The sequence below is a fragment of the Uranotaenia lowii genome, chromosome 1, assembly GCF_029784155.1.
Source record: "Uranotaenia lowii strain MFRU-FL chromosome 1, ASM2978415v1, whole genome shotgun sequence".
NCBI lineage: Eukaryota > Metazoa > Arthropoda > Insecta > Diptera > Culicidae > Uranotaenia > Uranotaenia lowii.
In genome coordinates, this window is record NC_073691.1 from 95212076 (window position 1) to 95234104 (window position 22029).

The window sequence follows — 22029 nt, forward strand, 5'->3', positions numbered from 1 at the left end:
TGAACATGCTCTACAAATTACGGATGTGCTGGTGTTAATTGCTTGACAAACATGCGAGAGAAGGAACTTTAAATTTCTGCCAGTGCAGAATCTGGGTAGACATATTTATGATAATTAGGCAATACTCACTAATCGTAGGACAGCTCAAGGTGATATATCATGCAAATAGTCTGTTGGGCGTTAGTTTTGTTGAATGAATTTCAATACGATGTATTGAGAGAACGAGGTTCATTTGAATGGCATTGATTTTTTTTGGTCTACCCCTAAATATTTGTTTTTATGTTTGAATGTGATGTTCAATCATGTATCCTTCTTGACATAATCAAATTAGACTACTTATTTAAATTCATAATGACTGATTTGTAAAGATGTATGATAAGATTAGTTCTGACTTTTCCGTAAAACGACTATAATCGAAATAAAAAAAAGTTCTGGCTTTTCAAATTTCACCCCAAAATGCGTTTCTTAGCTAATAGAAAGCATGAAAAAAATGCTGGTGGGGGAGGGAAGGTATTAGGAGTACAAAATAAAAAAAAAACCGCACGAGTAATTCATAAGCCCTAAAAAAGGCACCTATGCCGCTATATATTGGGATAAAGAAACAGACTCACAGAGCCCAACAACATCATATTTAGTTTCAGCAGCCTTAAGCTGCATGAAAACAAAAATCACAAAGACTCGAAACGATCGACGACCAGATTAAAAACGTCGATGATTTCAAATTCCAACCAGAGTTTGTTTACATTTTAATCAATTTGTCATTAGGTTTCCTACATAAACTTATCAATAAAGGTCACTTTAAAGTGTTTTTTACTGTAAAACTGCCATTCCAAAAATTGAAAATTAGTGAATTTCTCAAAATAAATCATCGCCGATCCAAACTTTTATTTTGGTTTTAAAGAAAGGCTTATGAAGCAATGGAAGACAAAGACAAATTCATACTTTAGATTCGAATTCTCTGAAGAAGCGAATCCGATATTCCCCCCACACCTAAGCCAAGAATTTTAGATATCTGGAATAAATGGACAATTGCCGAACATCGAGCCCCGCCATAAATGTAAGCCAAGTTGGCAAAGGTTTTGATGCAGTTGAAGCCAATCTTGCGCGCTTTATCGTTCGATTAGGTGAGCCTGTTCTGTATTGTTTAACCCTTATCCGCATTTGAGTGTCAATTTAACACTATTGGAAGTTTGGCGGCTTGTAACTTTCTTCGGGTGCATCCAAATTTTCATATGTGATGAAAGAAATTAGAGAAACATGAACTATCAAAGAACGAAAGAACATAAGCCGTAAATATCATGAAAATTTCGAAAAAGATACAACGGCTCACCGACAGGACTTGAACCTGCAATCTCCGCTTCGGTACAACGGCGCGTTAGCCAATTTCACCACGGTGAACGTGATGGAACCGGCGAACACGAGCAATCGAGCTCTGCCGATCAACTGCTGGACCTTCTATCGAAACACCATGTATATCCCGCATGTGATCTTTCCCTCTATTGATCTCTCTTGTTTCTCTAACCCCACCCATCGACTCGGGATTTTAGCCGAGCGAGCACATGGTCGATTGCTTCGGGTTTGCCGCAACTTACGGTCAGATGAAGAAGCAATCAGTGCCGCTCAAGGTTCAGCAGTTGATCGGCAGAGCTCAATTGCTCGTGTTCGCCGGTTCCATCACGTTCACCGTGGTGGAATTGGCTAACGCGCCGTTGTACCGAAGCGGAGATTGCAGGTTCAAGTCCTGTCGGTGAGCCGTTGTATCTTTTTCGAAATTTTCATGATATTTACGGCTTATGTTCTTTCGTTCTTTGATAGTTCATGTTTCTCTAATTTCTTTCATCACATATGAAAATGTGATCATTTTCAGGTACAAAGATGTACCAAGCGATTTCATAACATCAGTATTGGCATCCAAATTGTTGAAATCTAAGTTACAACGCAGGTTTCAGTGGTGGAATAGAGTTAATCTTCATTCATTTTGTTCGTCAAGTCCTTAAAGAACTACTTATAACATAAGCGATAGCTATTTACAATATTCACTGAAGTGATATCCTCACTTATTAGTTTTCTCATTTTCGTGTGATATTCTGAGCTAACCACTCAGAATATCTGGCAACACTGGTGAGTTACCACGAACCCAATTTGTGTTGTGTCGCTTAACCGTGTGATGATGTAAACATTTCTAGCGTAACATTTCAAAAGGGCGAAACTAGCAGTTTGCTCGAAACGAGAAAAACGCGTTTGAAAATTGGTAACGCCTTCGTGAACGCATCAGCTGGCTGGTCCTCAGTGGAGATGTGTCGCAAAGATAGCTGACCGCTTCTTATGATGTCTCTGATGAAAGCATACTTCACATCCAGATGCTTCATCCGCTGATGAGTCCGCGCCTCTTCCAGATACTGGATGCAAGGGATGTTGTCCTCCATTAACGTGAAAGGAGTGCTAACCACACCCAATTCAGCAAGGAAGTTTGTTAACCACAAACCTTCCTTGACCGCATGGCAAAGGGCTCCTATCTCAGCTTCGGTCGACGACAGACTGACCGTCTGCTGACGTTTCGTTGACCACGAAACTAGATTCCCGAAGATCATGTAAGCGTAACCTGATACAGATCTTCGATCATCGGAGTCGTTGGCAAAATCTGCATCAGCATATCCGATGAGTGGTTTCGATTTCGCGTTTCTGCGAAATACCAACGCCGTATCGGTCGTACCTCGAAGGTATCGCAGAATACGCTTCAGGCCTTGCCAGTGCCTATCCGCCGGGCTGGCCTGGTACTTGCTCAGTGCGCTAACCGCAGCACAGATATCTGGCCTCGAAGATGTCGCCAGATATTGTAGACAACCGATCAATTCTTTGAATGGTTGTTCGGTGATAACCTCACCATCGTTCAGCTTCGTCCAGCGAACGTTTGTGTCAAGCGGTGTGCTTACGGGTTTACAATCGGCCATACCGAATCGTTGCAGAACCTTCTCGACGTATCCTGATTGGGAAATCTCGATGACGCTATTCGGAAAGTCTCGCTTGATGGTCATCCCCAAGAAAGTCTTGACTTCCAGGAGATCCTTCATCTGGAATAGCCTTCCAAGTTCGGTCTTGATCCAGATAACCTCTGAAACGTCTTTTCCGGCAATCAGGATGTCATCCACGTACAGGATGAGGGTGAGTCCTCGCTTGCAGGATCGGTAAACGCAGCAGTCACTCTTCAACGGATAGAAACCAAGCTTTCTTATCTCGTCGTCGAATCGCTGGTTCCAAGCACGACCCGCTTGCTTCAAGCCGTACAGGCTTTTCTGTAATCGAACGACCTTCGATTTACCGACGTCATCGTTTGGCAACTGCATGAAGATAACCTCTTCTAAATTTCCATTCAGGAATGCAGTTTTGACGTCCATTTTATGAACGACCATGTCGAATTCATTCGCCAACGCCAAGACGGTCCGAACGCTCTCCATCTTGGCTACCGGCGCATAGGTTTCCCAGTAGTCCAATCCTGGTCTTTGGGAACATCCTTTCGCGACCAATCGAGCCTTGTAGCGACCATCGTCCTTCACGGTAAACACCCACTTGGACAGGATAGGTTTCCTATGACCCGGGGGCAAGCTAACCGCTTCCCAAGTCTTGTTCTCCATCAGGGCTGTCATCTCCTCGTCGATGGCGACCTTCCAAGAATCCCAATCGTCCCGGCGCTTCAGCTCAGTGATGTTCTGAGGTAGCTCCTCATCAACAACAGCGGCTACGTTAGCCACGTAGCGTTGTGTAGTCCCTCTTGTTCGTTGACTTCGTCTCAGGGCCGGTTCACGGGTGACGGAATCTTGGTCATCATCGTCATCGTCCGGGAATTCCGCGCTGCTCTCGTAGTCGCTCTCGCCGTGATCGTCAACAACCACACTGTTAACCACAGTGTGATCGGGATCAGCAGGCACATCGGCTAACCGCTCAGATGTGTTTTCTGTTGTTGGCACATCGGCTGACCGCTCGAATGTGTTTTCGGGTGCTTGCACATCGACTGGCTGCTCGGATGTGGGCTGTTGTTCTGGCTCATATACATCGGCTAACCGCTCAAATGTGATGGCCTCTGGTGGGTCTTCGATAGGCTTCTCAATGCCCTTTTCTGGCGCAGTACCGCCACGCACTGGCTCCAAAAGGCTAATTTCGTCGAAGACCACGTTCCGGTGAATCTCGATGGATCGGCTCGAACTATTCCAAAGCCGATATCCGTTATTCGCGTAGCCCACGAAAACGAGTCGCTTGGACTTGGAATCAAGCTTCTGCCGCTTTTCCTTCGGGATCTGTGCATAGGCTGGGCACCCGAAAATACGAAGATTGCTCAGTCTCGGCCGCCGACTGAACCACATCTCAAAAGGTGTCTTGTTGTCCACAAGACCTCTAGTCGGTGATCGATTTGTGAGATACGCAGCGCACAAAACGGCTTCGCCCCACATACTTTTCGGTAGCCTGCTGCCATGTATCATCGCCCTTGTCTTCTCCATCAACGTTCGGTTGGCTCGCTCGCTGACGCCATTCTGCTGACTGGCACCGGAACCGATGATTCGTTGATTCCGGTGGCTGATAACCCCAGCACGCGAACGAAAAGCATATTGCTTTCTCGAACGTTGTTTTCTGGTAACCCCAGATAAACAACCTCTAGCCGTTTTCTTCGCGTTCCCTCTCAAAGCCTTCATTTCGCGATGACTTCGAGAATCTGCACTCTCGGCAGGAATCCGCAGAAAGAACTGGTTGACTTCGCTAGCGACTAACCGTCGCTGAAACCACCTCCTTCGAAGCACCCGAAACATTAACCATCCGCCGGAAACAAGCTTGCGCATACTAACCGCAGCGCAGCTACTAAGCACGAGAATAATCGTCTCGACTTGCAGCTTCATGGCTTTCCGCTCCGTTGCTTTAACGCTTCGAGCGATCCTGTAAACCGGAGGGCAACGTTCAGCTGCATGCGACCCATCTGGATCGAATATAGTGCTGAAGTATTTGGCAACTGACCGTCGCCCAAAACATCTCCGCCAAAGCCACAGAAAAATCCTTCTGTAAGCTTGGATAAGCTCACGCGTACTGATCGAAGCGTAGCTCCATATCACGAGAGTAACCCTCCCGGCAAACAGCTTCTTCCAATCTCCGATACGGGCTAATCCTCCATCTGGAGCATTCGGACCTGACCAATCCTGGTTACAGATCCCGAGAGTCCTCCTCCCGGCCGTCGGAAATAAACTCACGCTGCTTACCGCAGCGCGGTTTGTGTCGGCATCGAGAGTAACCCTCTCGGAACCCGACTTGCCAGCCTCGAACTCTAGTGACACCTTCTGGCTGACCTGGAGCATCTCTTGGCCTTTGCACTGACGATCCTCTGCGCTGTTGGTCCTCTGCGCATGGGTCAGCTCATAACTGCTGACCATAGCGCACAACAAAAGCACGAGAGTAACCCTCTCGGCTATCAGCACCACCCAATCAATCAGGGATGTTGCTGCAGCTGGACCTGTCCATCTCTGCGCATCCCGGTTGCGGATCCTGGGACTCCTCCCGGCCGTCGGTCGTGAGCTCGACTTGCTAACCTCAACTTGGCTCGTGACGGCATCGAAAGTAACCCTTTCGATCCGCGAACCTCCTCGGACTCTGGCGGTACCTCCTGGCTGACCGTGGACTTTTGGCGACCTGGCCTCTGCCCTGGCTAGTCCATCACCATCTAGGTTGGCTCGTCTCGGCGCTGGCTGGTTTCTCTGGCTAGTGGATCTCTTCCGGGTGATCCTCTGGCTGCTGGCTGCTCCACTTGCTAACCGCAAGTTAAATATACTTGAGAGTATCCCTCTCACTAACTCGTTTTCCAATTTTCCAGACGTATCTGGGCCCATAACCTGTTGAAATCTAAGTTACAACGCAGGTTTCAGTGGTGGAATAGAGTTAATCTTTATTCATTTTGTTCGTCAAGTCCTTAAAGAACTACTTATAACATAAGCGATAGCTATTTACAATATTCACTGAAGTGATATCCTCACTTATTTGTATTTGTATTTGTTTTATTAATAATCATGTAACTTAAGATACAAATCTTTTGAATTGTTACAATTTGAATTTCGTTAGCTTATACTCGTTCCTTACGATTTTCATATTTGTTTTAACAATATTTGCAGAAAACCTATCCTATGTTGTGAACCTCGTCAGCAAACGCCTCTTAAAACTAGATCTCGTTTGAGCAGATTTGATAAAGTATGGGAGATTATTCCATTTTCTAATACCTCTGATAAAGAAAGAACTATTATAATAAGCAGAGCTATGATGTGGGATAAGAAAATTTCTGGTCCGCAAGTTTCTCAACGGTACAAGAAGTGAACGCAAATAATCTGGTTTTCCAGTTGAATAAATTCTGTGAATCATTTCACAAGCACGATTTTCATACAATTCTTCGAACCGACACCCAATTAAGTTTGACTGAAGATGCGAAACATGACTAATTCTCGGAAGCCTATAGACATATCTAACGCACGCATTTAATGCAATGCGCAATCGATTTACTGATTGAGCCTGAGCATTCAGTATAAAAAAAGAACAATAAAGGAATAACGGATAAACATATGCTTTAAAAAGTTTTAATTTTGTACATGAATCAAAAAATCTGGTGGATGAATTCAGCTTTTTAAGTGTACCATAAATTTTGCCACACTGAATAGACACGTGCTTTTTCCAGTTGAGTTCGTTATCGAATGTAACTCCTAGATTTTCAGCATGTTGCACAAATCTTATTGTTTCTTGATTTATAAGCAAGAGTGGCGGCTCTAAGAGGTTTTTGCGTGTGCAGAAAAGCATTGCTTTTGATTTAGCTGGATTAATAGGGAGAAGGTTGTGAACTGACCATTCATGGATATTCTGAAGATCAACGTTAATTTCATGACTCATTTCTGAAAAAGAAAATAAGTTTTCTTTACATATGTAGATCTGAACATCGTCAGCAAACATTTGAATTTTACAGTGCTGTATAATCTCGGGCAAATCATTAATAAATAGTGAAAACAGAAGAGGGCCTAGAATTGATCCCTGGGGAACACCAGATTTAATAGGAATGAAATTTGAAAATTTTTCTTCGTAATATACGGCTTGAGTGCGATTTTTTAAATATGAGAGAATCATTAGAGCTGCTTGTTTGCTAAAATTGAATTGATTCACAAGTTTTTGTATTAACTTCACATGAGAGACTCTGTCAAATGCTTTAGCAAAATCGATCAAAACTAAAATAGACACTCCTTTTTTGTCTAAAGCTAGCGAAATATCATTATGAACTTTCATGAGCACTGTTTCTGTGCTGTGTAACGATCTAAATCCGGATTGAAAAATGGTAAGCAGGTTATTGCTATTGACATATTCTGTAATTTGTAATTTAACAAGTTTTTCAAATACTTTAGAAATCGAAGGTAAAATACTAATTGGCCGAAAATTTGTTATTTCGTTGTTATTGGGCTTCTTTGCGATTGGAATGACTTTAACCTTTTTCCACTGAAAGGGAAATTTCGAAGTAGTGATAATTGTAGCGAATAAATGGGAAAGTAAAGGTAGTATTTGAGGTAGAATTAAACGGATCAGCTTTAGAGAAATATTGTCAAGACCAATAGCGTCTGATTTTATAGAAAATATAGCATTCACGATTTCGTAGCTTTCACTATTTCTGAACTGAAAACCTCCCGCGTTACTGGGCACTATAATTTCAGAATCGCAGCTTTGTGAAAAATTAGAAGAGAAGTATTCATTAATCTCGGAAACAGAATAGTTCAATGTGGGTGTATCCACTTGACGTTTATTAAGTCCAACCCTTTTGAGATTATTCCAAAATTTTACAGGAGCTAAATTTTTATCAAAAAGTTTTTTGTCGCGGTTTAGTTTAGATTTATGAATCAGACTCGTAACCTTGTTTCGTAATAATTTATAGAGAATTTTATTTTCTATGGTTTTTGATCTCTTCCAAGCTCTGTAGGCCAAATTTCTGTTTATCATGGCTAACTGGATCTCACTATTGAACCAAGAATTTTCTTTATATTTTCTGAACTTTAGGGGAAAATACCTTTCTTGTAAATCTGTCAAAAAGTCGTTTAAAATTTGTACCAGCATATCGGAATCATTAATACTGTAAAATGAATCAAACGAGAAATCAGAAACATGATTAAAGAGTTCTGTAGCATTATAATTTATGTAGTCCCGAAACCAGTATCCATGAGGTTTTAAACTTGGTGAGAAATTTAAGGAGGCGAATATTAAATCATGATTTGAAACACCAGGCAAAGAAATTTGATTGAATCTAAAGATGAACTCTGGAGAATCAGTAATCAAAATATCCAGTAGTGAATGACCATGGTTGTGAAAGTACGTTGGTTCAAAATTCACATGATCCATTGATAGGCTGATTAGAGTTTCTTTAAAATTCTGAATTCTTCTCGTATTTTTTAGTAAATCCATATTAAAGTCGCCAATAAAAAATGAATGGTTAAAATTCATTGCAAACTGTTGGTAGTGAGTCGCAAGCAAATTTGAGCAGTCAGTGCCAGGGGGATTGTAGTACAATCCAAATAGTATTTTGTTAGAATTGGAAATTAGCTCAAATAAAAGATACTCAGTTCTTTCAAAATCGAGTGAATGCTCCAAATTTACAGATCTAGCTAATACCATGATGTTTAGATTACTTTTGACATAAGCACAAACTCCGCCACCATGCCTGTTCCTATCATTACGGATCAATTTATAACCATTAAACGATACAATCGAATCATGAATTGAAGCATCAAGCCAGGTTTCGCTCATCAAAATTATATCAGCTTTGCTCCCAACAAATAAACTCTTGAGCTCTTCGAATTTACAAAAATTACGAGCACATAAACTTTGCACGTTGATATGACAAATGTTAAGTTTTTCCAGACAAAATGCAGCATGTAGTACTGCTTTAGATATAGCAGAGGTATTGTTGAATGAAATATCATCCATTAGGATTATTAGAATGTTTGAGAACGAGATTGGGTTTATTAGTTTTCTCATTTTCGCTAACCACTCAGAATATCTGGCAACACTGGTGAGTTACCACGAACCCAATTTGTGTTGTGTCGCTTAACCGTGTGATGATGTAAACATTTCTAGCGTAACATTTCAAAAGGGCGAAACTAGCAGTTTGCTCGAAACGAGAAAAACGCGTTTGAAAATTCGGAACACCTATTCAAATCCTATTTAAAAAATCGACCACTTTTTGTTCAACAACATTAAAAAATGTGCATTATATTCTCTTATTGTTCGATGGTTATCAAGAACTTTAACTTTTTTCTTTTAATTTCAGAGATTTTCGAGTTTCGCCCTTTTATTGTTTTCGATTCCAGTTACGCCTGCAAGTTTCCCCCAATTGATCAGCCGTTTTTGTTTTGGTTTTGAAGTTTCGCCCATTTGTCCTACACGCAAAAACTAATTAAGCCGTTTTGTCACACACGGTCAACTCAGTTACGCCTATTGGCCCTACACGAATAGAAAAATTCACTCCATTTTGAATAGGCGTAACTTCACGTTCCAACGAAAATGCATCAACAGGAAGTTTCGCCCAATTGAATTTTATCAATTTTTTGAAAGTTTTAAGTAATTTTAAAATAAAACCGCGTTTAATAGGTTAAGTGCAACCGCGTGCATCCGGAATGACCGTTAACTCGATTTGTTTACATTTGGCAGTTTCGCCCTTTTTAAATGTTACGCTAGATTTATACCGTGTTTACCATCATCAGCTGTCATCATCAATCATCACCGCTATTGTTTCAATTGCGAATTGCCTCAAAGCATGCGGAACCAAAACAAACTGTTTTGGTTTCGCTCGTGGCAGCAGAAGTTTGCTGCTGTGCCGCTGTGCTGCTGCTGTAGGAAACCGTAAGTACCTATCAACACAAATAATGCAATTTCTTCGAGCACCCTCAATGAATTCACGAAATCTTTAGTTTTGCATCACATCACTTTTTTATGAACGCACCCTGAAAGCCCAGGAAAAAAAACTCCATAATCAGATCTTAAATGTCAAAAAAATCCGAAAAAACATGCTTCGGAAAAAGACTGTAAATCAGCTACGGAATACTAAAAAAAACTACACCTAGTGTCCAATGAATCGTCAAAATTGTTTAAGTCATACCAGATATACTTTGAAAACAGGATTGGAAAGTTGATGTTATTTGGCACATCTTTGCACTTTTAGATTTTCAAAATACGAAACACTGAATTTTTTAAGTATTTTCAACGGAAGCTGTTTTAAGAACTATTTGTCAAATTGCAATTTCTCAGATTTCCTTGCGCTTAAATTAAACTTTGCACGAGATTTAAAGTATATAAACGCAACATTTCCGTTATAGATTTATATTTACTAGAAAGATAATTTCATACCACTTCTAGTGGTGTCGTTACTGCGATACTTTACAAAAATATGATAAATAAAATTGTGAGATACTTTCTGAGCATTCACAAGTCAGTGCAAACTACCGCTAGCATCTGCTTGTTCGTTCCAAATCATAAGGTGGTTCTAACCAGTTAAGTATTTTGGCGTTGAACGTTGCCTTCACTCCTTTCTATCTGCGCCGAAAACGCTGAACCTACCTAACTTTTTTTAATTTCGGTACCGACGGGGTGGCGAAAACAGAAAAAACGCAAGTGTCCGCGTAAATTTTCTGGATTTACATTTACACCCAAAATAATTTTCACTTATAAAATAAGTGACATCTGTAGTAAATTCTCGCCATAAGTAATTTCATTTGAATTTTAAGTGATGGGTCAAGTGAATTCACTTAAGTGACCGGTCAAGTGAATTACACTATGACGTTCGAGTGAAATTTATCTGAATTTCTAAGTAAGTTTCAAGTTAATTATCTCTCGCGTTTTTAATAAAAGAACATTTATAGAACACCACTTCGATTTCAAATACTTACATTACGCTTTCGCCATAAATTTATTGATTGGAAAATTCCATCGTAATCCCAAGGCACATCGGTTACTGCGGATAGTGCGACTTCTAAATCTTCCCTGCTGCAAACCAGAAAATCTGTCCAGTTCAACCCACAAACTGGAACATGATAACACTTTTAAATAACTTTTTCTTACATCACTTTTAACACAAACTACCGCCAAAATCGCCTAGTAAAGAATTGGGAAAATCCAAATCCAGCATAAGCTTTAAACGCTGCTCTTTAGAATTTGCCATTTTGAACTCTGAAAACAAACACAATTACAACCCGACATTCACTTGAAATTCAAGTGATGGGGAAGTGAATATTTTTTCTCACTTCAAATTCAAGTGACGACTGAAGTGAATGTGGATGAATTCACTTGAAATTTTAAGTGACTGCCAAGTGAAATGTATATGTCGCACTTGAATGGAAGAAAATCACTGGATCCTTGTTTTTAAGTGAAAAATCATGTGTATTTTAAGAGTGAATTTGGGTTCAGTGTATTATTATATTTATATTTATCATATTTATCATATTTGTGTTAAGTATTGCAGTGCTAATCTAATTACTCCACTAGAATCGGCAAGAAATTTCCTGTCTGATGAATATAAATTTATTGCAAAAATCTTGTGTGATTATACTCATTTCGGGAACGATATAAATCCTCCTCGCTCGTATCTCAGTCGCATGGGACTTGCGGCCAGCTATTGATGTTATGTTAAGAGTTAAGGGAACAGCTCACTCGTTATTTCCCTCAGTTTGTTCGGGCACATTTCAGGTAGTGCGCTACCCGTTTTGTCGTTCATTGGCATCGAGACAAAGTTGCCTTAAACATGCCTTTCTTCTTTCTTTAATTGCCTTGCAGAGGTTTCTTTTCGCATTTTTGAAAAGCGGCCTACGCTCGTCTTTCTCCGTTTGAATTCGTGCTCTCTGCATGTTTCGCCTAAGGCAGCCTGCACGCTCATTCGCGATTTCCAATGGGTTTTTACGATTAGTTCTCCTCGTCATTGTTGCGTCACAAGCATGTGTAAGTTCTTTCGTCAGGTTTTTCGCCGAAAAGTAAGACAGGTTTTGTCCCACTTAAACACCTCGACAAAGACATTCCGGTCAAATTGTTTTGTCCTCCAGCGTCGTTCACCTGTCATTACCTCTTCTCTGACTGACTCTGCAGTCTTACCCACACGATAGCGGATCGCAAAGTGGTCGCTGTGAGTGTAGTCCTCGCTCAACCTCCAATTACTTGTTCGTCTGGGACTAGCTAATGTCATATCTATTATGGATTCACGTCTCTCTCTATGGTTGATCCTAGTATTACCGTGCTTCAATTAGACTCTGTCTCCCCCGTGATAATAACGGGGCTTTGACCTGTGAGCATCTCGACTATCTTATCCATCGTAGCGCTAAATTTTTCCAAGGTCCACCTCGGTGGAGCGAAGTAGCTACAGAAGAAGATCCCATTGACTTTGCACTCTTTGTTGTTGAACTTCATTTCAACTCGAGGATCATCTCACCGGAACGAGCACGACTAATCCTTCTCTTGTTTTCACCTAGTCCAGCAAGCTTGTTGTCGGTCCACATCTGACGAAGCACGCCCGCGTATGTACCCTTTTTTTACAAGATGGAAATTTGACTTCAAACCATAACAGTCGGGTGTTTGCTGCCGTGTGTGGGTTCATCCCACTAAAACCACCTTGGGCTTCGTGTGCTAGATGTGCCCCTTGGTACACGAAGCCCAAGGTGGTTTTACGTACGTACCCTCTGGCGCCTTAACTACGTGAGCTTCACACTTTTCCCTTACGCGGCTTCGCTGCTTTTTGGGCTTGGGGTTTGTTTTCTTAGCTCTTTCCTCACGGTGTTTGCGCCATTCGGAGGGGGGCTCCCTTGTTGGGCCTGTCTTCCTTGCCTTTCAGTTGGCCAGGGTCCTGTCGAACCATCGAGTCTCGGGCCCTCTTCTTTAGGGTGCCAGGTCTTGGATCACCTGGTGACCCTCGCTTCCTCTTTACACTTTTAAAGCTTTTCGGAGTAATGAGCTCATTCATCACCATTTGAACGAAGGCATCGATCCGTTTGTGGCGTCTGACATTCGCCTAAGAGGGTTTCTCCGCCTCTTTTCCTCTACTAGTAGCGCTGCCATTAAGCGCTCTTACCATCTCTAGGACTGCTTTGTTTGCTCCTGTAAAAAGAGCTATAGCCTTTACAAGCTTGTCCTTGATCTCGTTATGAATGTTTGGCTTTCTCAAAACCAAGCTAGTCAAAGACTTCATTTCTGTCATCGCTTCCTTCATTGCCTTCGGCATAGGTACATCCTTCTTCTCTGGAGAGCTGACAGGCTCTCTTCCGCTATGGAGCCTTCTGGAGTTTCTACCAGTTGGACAGCAAGCTGCCGAGCTGGATATCGCCGTAGACTCCTGCCACCGAACGGATTAGGGCTTGCACCCTTCTCCGCACTCTCCTCCTTCTTTCTCTTATCATTATTAGTTTTAGTATTTTGAATCATTTGTGAATCCCACGAGGAGCTAGGGAAATATACGGTCGACTGCGCCAATGCCCTGCTTTAGCGCAGCAAGGACTGCAATACTGTGGGGTTTGTCCCGGTGCCCCAAAGGCTACCGTTATCGACTGACACATTTACAACCCGCCAGCCTTCCTCCTCATAAGCACGATCTTATGCATGGGACCGTTTTAGCGCTCCCATGAGCAGCACACCTTGGGCACCTTGGGTTGATTCTTTCCAATAGGTCCGGTAGGGTAATCCAGTTCCGTTTGCCATTGTCGTCATCGAGAGGGGGTTGCTGGATTTAGTCGTCTCTTACGACATGGGCCAGTAACCCAGGGGTAGTATTCTTGGGCCGCTACCCCACGGCTGTGTGTGTGTGTTTTTTTTTTGGTTACCCAGGTGGTAAATTCGAAGAAGGAATTTTACGAAATGGTCCCAATGCACGTCGAGTGCCGTGTCTACATGCGAACAATGGGTCGACTCGTTATATACCCTAAACTCCACCTGGGGCCTCAGACAATATCCCAAACCGGCACCTGCCCTAAGGCAATACTTCGGTAGAGGATGTCTAATTCACGCATAAGCGCTACATATGCAACACTCGCCAAGAAGTTCATATTTGAGTAAATATCATCCTGACCGCCCAAGATCATCTTTACGTTGTGGTCCCATCGGCTAAGCTCATACATATTTTGGAATAATATTGTAAACGAGTTGTTAAAATTGTTTTGACAGGGTTTTGTGCCTGTTGACGAGATGACCACGAGACGACGAGATAGGCATGACTCCCGCTACAAAGCATGCAGCCTCCGACGAAACGGTGCGGTATGCACTGATGACCCGCAAATTCATTCGCCTCTGTACACTGTTCAACTTCTGCTGGTTACACTGGATGTTAAGACCAGATTTCCAGGCCGCCCCTCCATACCGAGGGATTGACGAAACTACACTCGAAATTATCCTTCGCTGACTACTTCGGATCCCCGAGTTGTTCGTCATTATTCTCGTGAGTGCGGCCGTTGCTGTTGCCGCCTTCTTGCACACATACTCAACGTGGTTTTTAAAGCTGGGCCTGTCGTCAATCATCACACCCAAATATTTAAGCTCACGCTTCGATTCGATAGTGCATGATCCAACTGTAATCCTGCCTGTATGCGGTGAAATCAGGTTTCAGCACCTCATCATACGTAATATTCCACAGAACCGGGCCCAGTATCGACCCTTGCGGCACTCCAGCTGTAACATCCATTACCTGAAATCCTTCGCTCGTCATGTATAGAAGCTTGCAGTTCTGGAAATAGCTTTCCACTTATTTGCAGAGATATTTCGGTATCCTCATTTTTATAAGCGAAGAAGCAATCGCTGCCCAGCTGACACTATTGAAGGCGTTGCGCACGTCCAATGTTACTACCGCACAAAAACGGTCCGCTCTTCTCTTCTTGAGTCTGGCTTTATCAGCCGTTTCGATAACAGTTCGAATGGCGTCGACTGTGCATCGCCCTTTTCGAAAGCCGAATTGATTGTTGGACAATCCGCCTTCACCCTCGGTGTACTGCTGGATACGATTCAAGATCACCTTTTCCAGAACCTTTCCAACCGTATCCAGTAGGCATATTGGCCTGTGTGCCGATGGGTTCCCCAATGGCTTTCCCCGATAAATACTCCAACAAATCCCCTCCAAACAAGCCCCCCCAAGACACACAGTATGTGTGTGTCTTGGGGGTCTTGTTTGGAGGGGATATCTTGGAGTATTTTTCGGGATTTTTTTCGAGGTCCTCAATTATATAACAAAACACAGTTTCCTACCACGTATTACATCTAATTGAAAAAATAAGTTTTAAGGAATGATACGTTAAATGTCAATGCATAAAAGCGAAATTTCTAGTATAATCTGACTTACGGATGATGTCCGATACATGAATATTGATTCCGTCATTCAATTTTGAAAGTCTGTAAAATCTGGGCGCTCTGAGCAAAAATCAGGACAAAATCTGAGTCTGGCCAATATCTGGACGAAGGGTCAAAAGTATGTGTTTTACAGACAAATCAAGGCACCTGGTAACCCAGCACCCCAGCTCGTTGGAAAGGGTGTTGGGTGTATCCTTGCAGGATGAATTACATTGATGAGGTATAATATACCTGTTGCGTGGGATTACAGCTCACAAATTGAGTTTCTAGTTTGAGCGTGTAGAGAGAGGGCGATAATCGTCAAAAGAGAAGAACGAAGAACATTGTTAGCGTCTTTGTAACGGCCCAGCAAATTTTTAGCAAAATATTATATATTTAGTGTGAATTAGGCTCGATTTGACCTTTTCCATTGAGTAAGTTGATGCTTTTTATACAGTTGTCATCATACTAGTAAAATAATCCAGATTTAGCAAATATCCAACTTATGTTGTTGAGGCGTGTTTTCGGCAAAGCCATTGGGGCTGATTGAACGGCTTATTAATCGGATTGGAGTAGTTAAAATTGTCCTATTTCCAAGTAAGTTTCTTCTCGCCAGATAGATTTATTAAATAACTAAATTTAGAATTGTAAACAGGCGCTAGGCAATTTGCTACCGTAACATGGCACTCGAGTACAGCGGAAGTTAGTAGGGGAACTACATATTTGTAAGTGACCAATTTATTATTTGTATTTCTCTAAATAATAAAAATGCTTTTGCAGTAGAGTCCTGTCGAGAACAGATTCCCGTCATAAAAACAGCAGATTTGAGACAATTTTGTTGTCCTTGACGACGGAAGTAGGGACCTGGTATGACAATGAGGGAGCTTGAATGAGAAAAACAAATCATTAATAGGGTCAAAAGTACGGAATGGATTGATCTGTTTCCTGCAGAATTTCATTTAACAATATAAAAGAAACAGTTCAAAGATCAAAAATCAGTAAATGAATCAAGATGAAAGGGAATTTTATTGAAATAATGAAAACAGCTTTATTAAGCCGTTCTCCTATGCGTCTCTACCCTATTTGTTTTTTTTTTAATTTTAAACCAGTTGGTTGATTCATCCTCAAACTTGACAAATGTAAGTAAATAAGTAATGATCAAAAGGTTAGACCATGCAATCAAACGGACATACATACATATGTTACGTACTAATAAAGTGCTAATAAAGCAGTTCATAGATTGAAAACTAAGGTAAGCATGAAGAGACCAGATTGATGTATACTTATGGAACATTGCATTGCAGAAGAGTTAGGTTAGAGGTGGAAGGCGTCAGTCGGGATGGTTTTTCGGTAGATTAGCTCGGAGATTTCATAGATTAGTCACATTAGTTTGAGTTTGAGTACATAGTAGTACAGAAATATACACAGGTGAGTCGTGACGTGACAGAAGATGGACAACTATTGCGGAATTCGATTTCTATGTAGCATATCGTGTGTGGTGGATTCTCCTCGGCAAACCAGTCAATCATGAACGCTTTCCCTGGAAGAAGTGGGGGAAACGACAAGACAAGACGTGGGGTGGGTGACGGGGCTCAGTGGGTTTCGGACTTACCTTTTTGGTATTGATTAGTGCTCCGTAATGAAGTGGCGAGGCAATCGCAAAGTACCTGTCAAAGTTTAACGCGCACAGATTCCATAGTGCAACCGAATGCATAATATTAAAGCTCAAACCAAACAGAATGCATGCGATATCCACCAAAACGAGCAAGTTCAGCAGGCTCATGACGGAGAAGGTTAGGTACGTGAAACATATTAACGTGTTAACTACACCCAAATGTAAAAGCAAAATCTTATTAACATAGGCAATCTGAAAACGGAAAATCAATTAGAACCACATTATTCAGATGTAAGATAGAAAACTATTTGTATTAAATCAATAGACTAATGTATGTTGTAAATTATCTGTACAGGAGAATTTTTGATTTTGGCAGGCGAGTCATGGCTTTTATGAGTTCTTATTAAAATATGTACAATATCAAATTTGAGTTCTTCTGTTCTATATTATACTACTAAGGTACATATTCCCTATGATATTTCCTTAGATTCTATTGTAATGGTCAAAAAAAATCAATTTTATCCTTTCTGTACAAGGCATCTCCTGGTCTGACTTATCTTTCAAAGATCACGGTTGCCCTTACAAGTAAGGTGGTAGGTAGGCATCATAGGTACAATCTTCATTGTTCTTCTGAGTGATCTCCGTGTGACCCGCATTGACGACACTGTAACGGTGGCTGTGGCCGTAAATCCCCAAAGAGCCTCGGGTACACGCACATAAAACAAAACAGAAAAAAATAAGCCGAGGGTAAACAGCACCGTGCACATAAACGAAATGTTGGACGACGGCGACGCGTCCGTCGTCGTCGTGAGAACAACCGAGCCGCCGAGGCCGCCCCGCCTTAGGACATGGCACGCAAATATTCAGTAATGGAGATTCTCGGTGGGTGTTTGTTTCCTATTTTTATGCTGTCGCTTTCCTCGCTGCTTGCAATAATGGTTCAAAAAGATGATACTAGAGTGGCTTCAATGTGGAGCTGTTGCACGTTGAAACTTGTTTCATAAATTTCTAGTAAAGTTACGGGGGATCAAATTCTAGGCATAGATTTCACTGAGATTATTTAATCTAGAAAGATAAATTGTAAAAATTCACGCTTGAAAAAGTTCGGCATCAGTTACAATTTGTTTTTTAGCTTCATGCACGGTCGTAGTTCCTAGTTCCTAGTTTTCGACAAACGTTCCCCGAACACTTTTAATACTTTGGTGACGGTTTATTTGGCCACATTCAACGATTTTAAAATCTTTTTAAGTTGTTTTTTTTCGGTAATTGTCGAACCAAATAATAATTTTTTTTACGTTTCGGCCTACTGGATGATTTCAGCCATCTTCAGAAATATTCGAATAAGACAACTGAGTTCTTCAAAATAGCAGGTTACCTCATTCGCCATATTGGTTGACAGATTTCCAGAATGATGACGTAGTTGTTATGAAAAATAGCCAAGAAAATATTTTTTATTCTAGTAACTTGTACGTCACTCTCCTCAAGTTCATAAATACGACTTCACAGATTTATGAGCTTTTTCTAAACATACGTGTAGTATCTGCACGTGTGAAAGTTCTTAATTGATACTACCTTTGCATTAGTATACTTCTTGTACAATCATAGTTATCTGTTAAAATGTACACCCGCGATCGCTATTGATGTTACTTAGTAACACACCTAACGACGTGAAGAAAGTTTTATTGTTATTCGACCTCTGACTAGGATATCAAGCTGACGTGTCGATTACAGCTGCTCTAGAGGATACTACAATACGGTTTGGGTTGCGGTTCTGCATGAAATGCGAATTTGCGAAAAATCTAAAATTCCGTGGAAATTGTTATTACTGGAAACTATTTCCAAGCATACTGTAAGCTTTAAAATATAAAATATCGCAAGAGGACCCATCAAACAGTCCTTATGAATCATTTAAAACGCAAGTTTCGAGTTCGTTACAGTAAATTATGTAAATTGGTAAATCATCTTTTCTCGCTACTATTCTCTTTTTCGTGTTTTGGAATGGTTCTTAGCTCTTCATTCAATATGTTTTATACTGAAATCAATTGTTTCTCACAAACTTTAGTTCCTTAACACTAATTACTGAATATTGTTACGCTTATGACGAAAAACGAAGATTTCAGTTTGTTTCCAATACAATGTATCAAAAAACTAATAACACACGCTCATTTTTTTTAACCATTTATGAATAAAAAGTAATCATTTTATGGTTTTTGCTGTCGAACTGCCAATATGGTTATTTTTTAACAATTTTTGGTAATGCAATTTTAACCAATATTGAAGTTCTCATGCACTAACCAAAAATGGTTAAAATTTTAACCATTTTGGTTTTTGGTGATTAAGAAGCTGGCTGTCGCTATTTTTTCCCGGAAGTTTGTCCTTTTCTCCTTGAAGGTAAGCATTTATTTAACATCAAATTAACCCACAAGGGCAATCCTACAATTCGAAGATTGCGGATTTTTGTTACATATCCAAAATTTGGGCTTCAATGGGCTTTTTCAATATGTAATGAAAATTACGCGAATCAATTTCGTCATCGGCAATCATGCACTTCCAATGACGTTGTTTCGATTCTTTTGGCTTTTCTTTTCTTCCGAATAAACTTCCGGAAGTCTCCTCGGGAGAAAAGAGAAGTCGGAAGAATCGAAACAACGTCACTGGAAATGCATGATTAAGGAAGAATCCGAATCCGGCGATGACGACATTGTTCGATTCTCCCGACTTTCCCTTACAAAACGCAGCCGAAAATCTCACGATGGAACGGAAAATTATCTAATCCAGCTATCAGCCAAAAACCACAAAAAACTGCATCGCTATCAACAAACTATCGTTTCAGAGAACAGTTCGAGATGCCTGAAAAATGGTCCCGAAAAAACACGCAGATGATTCATAATTCCTGCTTCTAAAGGATGAGGAGGTAAGAGAGACTTATTTTATATTTTTTAAATTAAAAAGCATCAATAAATACTTAAAGTTTTTTCCTATCCACAGCAAATTTGGTTACGGCTCTCACATATTCCATCACGACCAACTGAGCTAGTAGGCCAGAGAAAATCATTATGACAGGAATCCAAAACAACCGATTACCAAGCTTCTGGATATTTTCCCAACCGGTCATGAAAGTAAGGCTAGAAATCTAATGGAACTTATTTCTGTTCCTTAGTACTAATTTATAATTCTAGGTGCGTGTAGTCGGTTGTGCTCGAAGACATCTTGCCCCATCTGAAGTCAAAGGAACCCTCAGATCCTTCTCACCGGACTCGACCGGGCTAATCCAACACTCCAGGCCAGCATGAAGGGCTTCCCCAGGACATGGGAAGACGTTAAGTGACTGTTGAGCCGAAATACGATAGGTATAATTTATTTAACATTGAGATTACATTTCAAAATAATAGGCGATGGAAGCGCTGACGAATTTGGGTGATGGTTTTGCATTAGTGCAAGTGGGATGCAGCTACAATTTCACCCAACTTTTGACAGTTCTAAAGGCGTTTTTCTTAAGGAGGGAAAGAATAACTTTTCGCTTCCATCGCCCATTGCATTTTTTTTAATTTTCAGATATCAGGCCACGAAGTAGGCGAAAAAAAATAAACTGCACCAAAATCGAATACGCACCGTCGCCCGGTATTCGCCCTGAAAAGCCGGACGTGTGGCTGGACATCCTCCATGACCGCTCCAAGGATCCGAAAAGCAACCATCAGGAGACTGACCGAGTCGGCCGAGATGGCCAACACTTTTGTTGGAACACGTTTTGGACCAGATCATATTCATAAGCTCACGAACTCATTCGTCAGTTTAGGTGGAGTGCAGAAAAATTTTGATAGTACCTGCACTTGGACAAGCGACGTTTTCACATCCTGAAGCAACTACTTCGAGGAAGACGATGCTAGAATAAACCGCGCAAAAATACTGTGTGTACTGTGATCGGTTAGAGTTCGGGTCTGAGTACAGTGAACGACACAATCAGGGTCTATATCGTTTCATCTAAGACACCGAACATTGTTAAAAGTAATCAAAGCTTCCAATCGTTCATGGCTTCAAAGCCAAGAAACCTCGCAACTCTTGCTTCAGGAACCCGCTTCATCTGTTTCGTGATGTAAGATTGTTCGGTTGTCACGACAACTAATCTAATCAAACAATTTCTCTAAACACAGACTTTTTTGAGAAAAAATATTAAAAATAAATGAAAAACTTATTTCCATTCATTTTCTTTGCCCAAAATTCGATGTGGGATTGGAAAAATTTCTGGATGCTTTTAAATCTTTTTTTTTTCACAAATAAAAAAACCTAAAATAATCAGTGATCCGGTTCTCCTTCGCTTTGCTTTGCGGTTAAAAATTAACCATATTCCTCTTCTCCACATAAATTTCTTGTGGTTCAAAAATAACCACAATCTCACTTCTCAAGAGAAGTCAAAAAATGACTTCTATGGAAAAAACCAAAAAATCACTTAACGCGGAAAGGTGTGAAAATGGTTACTTTTAAACGATAATTGGTTAATAAACTTCGAGCGTGCACCTACCCCATCATACTTGGCGTGGGCTAATTTCACGCCCGATGTATTATCTCTTTCATTGAAAACTGGATTTCGTGCAATGTTTTGCAGTCTCAGTTATCCGTACGAAGGATGACTGAAAAAAGGTTAGCGTGTAGAACTCCGACAGATTTTAAACTGATTTGACAGGTCGCACGAATGTACAAGTTCGCACAAATGTCGCAGTCATGAGTGCGCAGTCCAATTTAGTGCGCTGTGATTAATATAAAGAATATACTCTGAACCGTAAGAGCAAGTTCACTGGTATTGGGAAAAAGTGGTAGAAATTTTCACACTTGACGCACATTTTGAAAACTTTACCATGCGAAAACATTTCAAGATATGTGGCCTTCAAGAGTTTTTACAACACGTGTTGCATTCTCGCATGCTGTGATGCAAAAATAGCAATATTTCTATCACATATGGCTGGAATAGTAACAGTGCTGTAAAAAATACAACATCCAAATACATATCTTGAAAACGGAAAACTCTAACGGAAGCACGCGGCGATACAATTTTTTTTCCTGAAGATGGCTTCAATGATCCA

At 41.0% G+C, this 22029-nt stretch overlaps 1 protein-coding gene and 1 long non-coding RNA gene across 4 annotated transcripts in view; one reads left to right on the plus strand and one right to left on the minus strand.

Moving 5' to 3' along the window:
* LOC129740438 (alpha-1A adrenergic receptor-like) overlaps positions 1-22029 on the minus strand; it is a 271287-nt gene that overhangs the window by 13268 nt on the left and 235990 nt on the right. For 2 of the 3 annotated variants that reach the window (XM_055732110.1, XM_055732111.1), the window contains one exon: positions 16949-17203. The exons of the other annotated variant lie outside the window; for it this stretch is intronic. In XM_055732110.1, the coding sequence (XP_055588085.1) occupies positions 16949-17203 (255 nt within the window). The remainder of the gene's footprint in view (positions 1-16948; positions 17204-22029) is intronic. 3 annotated transcript variants of the gene reach the window in all.
* Positions 19735-20282, plus strand: LOC129740442 (uncharacterized). The gene is made up of 3 exons (XR_008736240.1): positions 19735-19865; positions 19940-20070; positions 20131-20282. It is a non-coding gene; the product is annotated as an uncharacterized LOC129740442 (long non-coding RNA).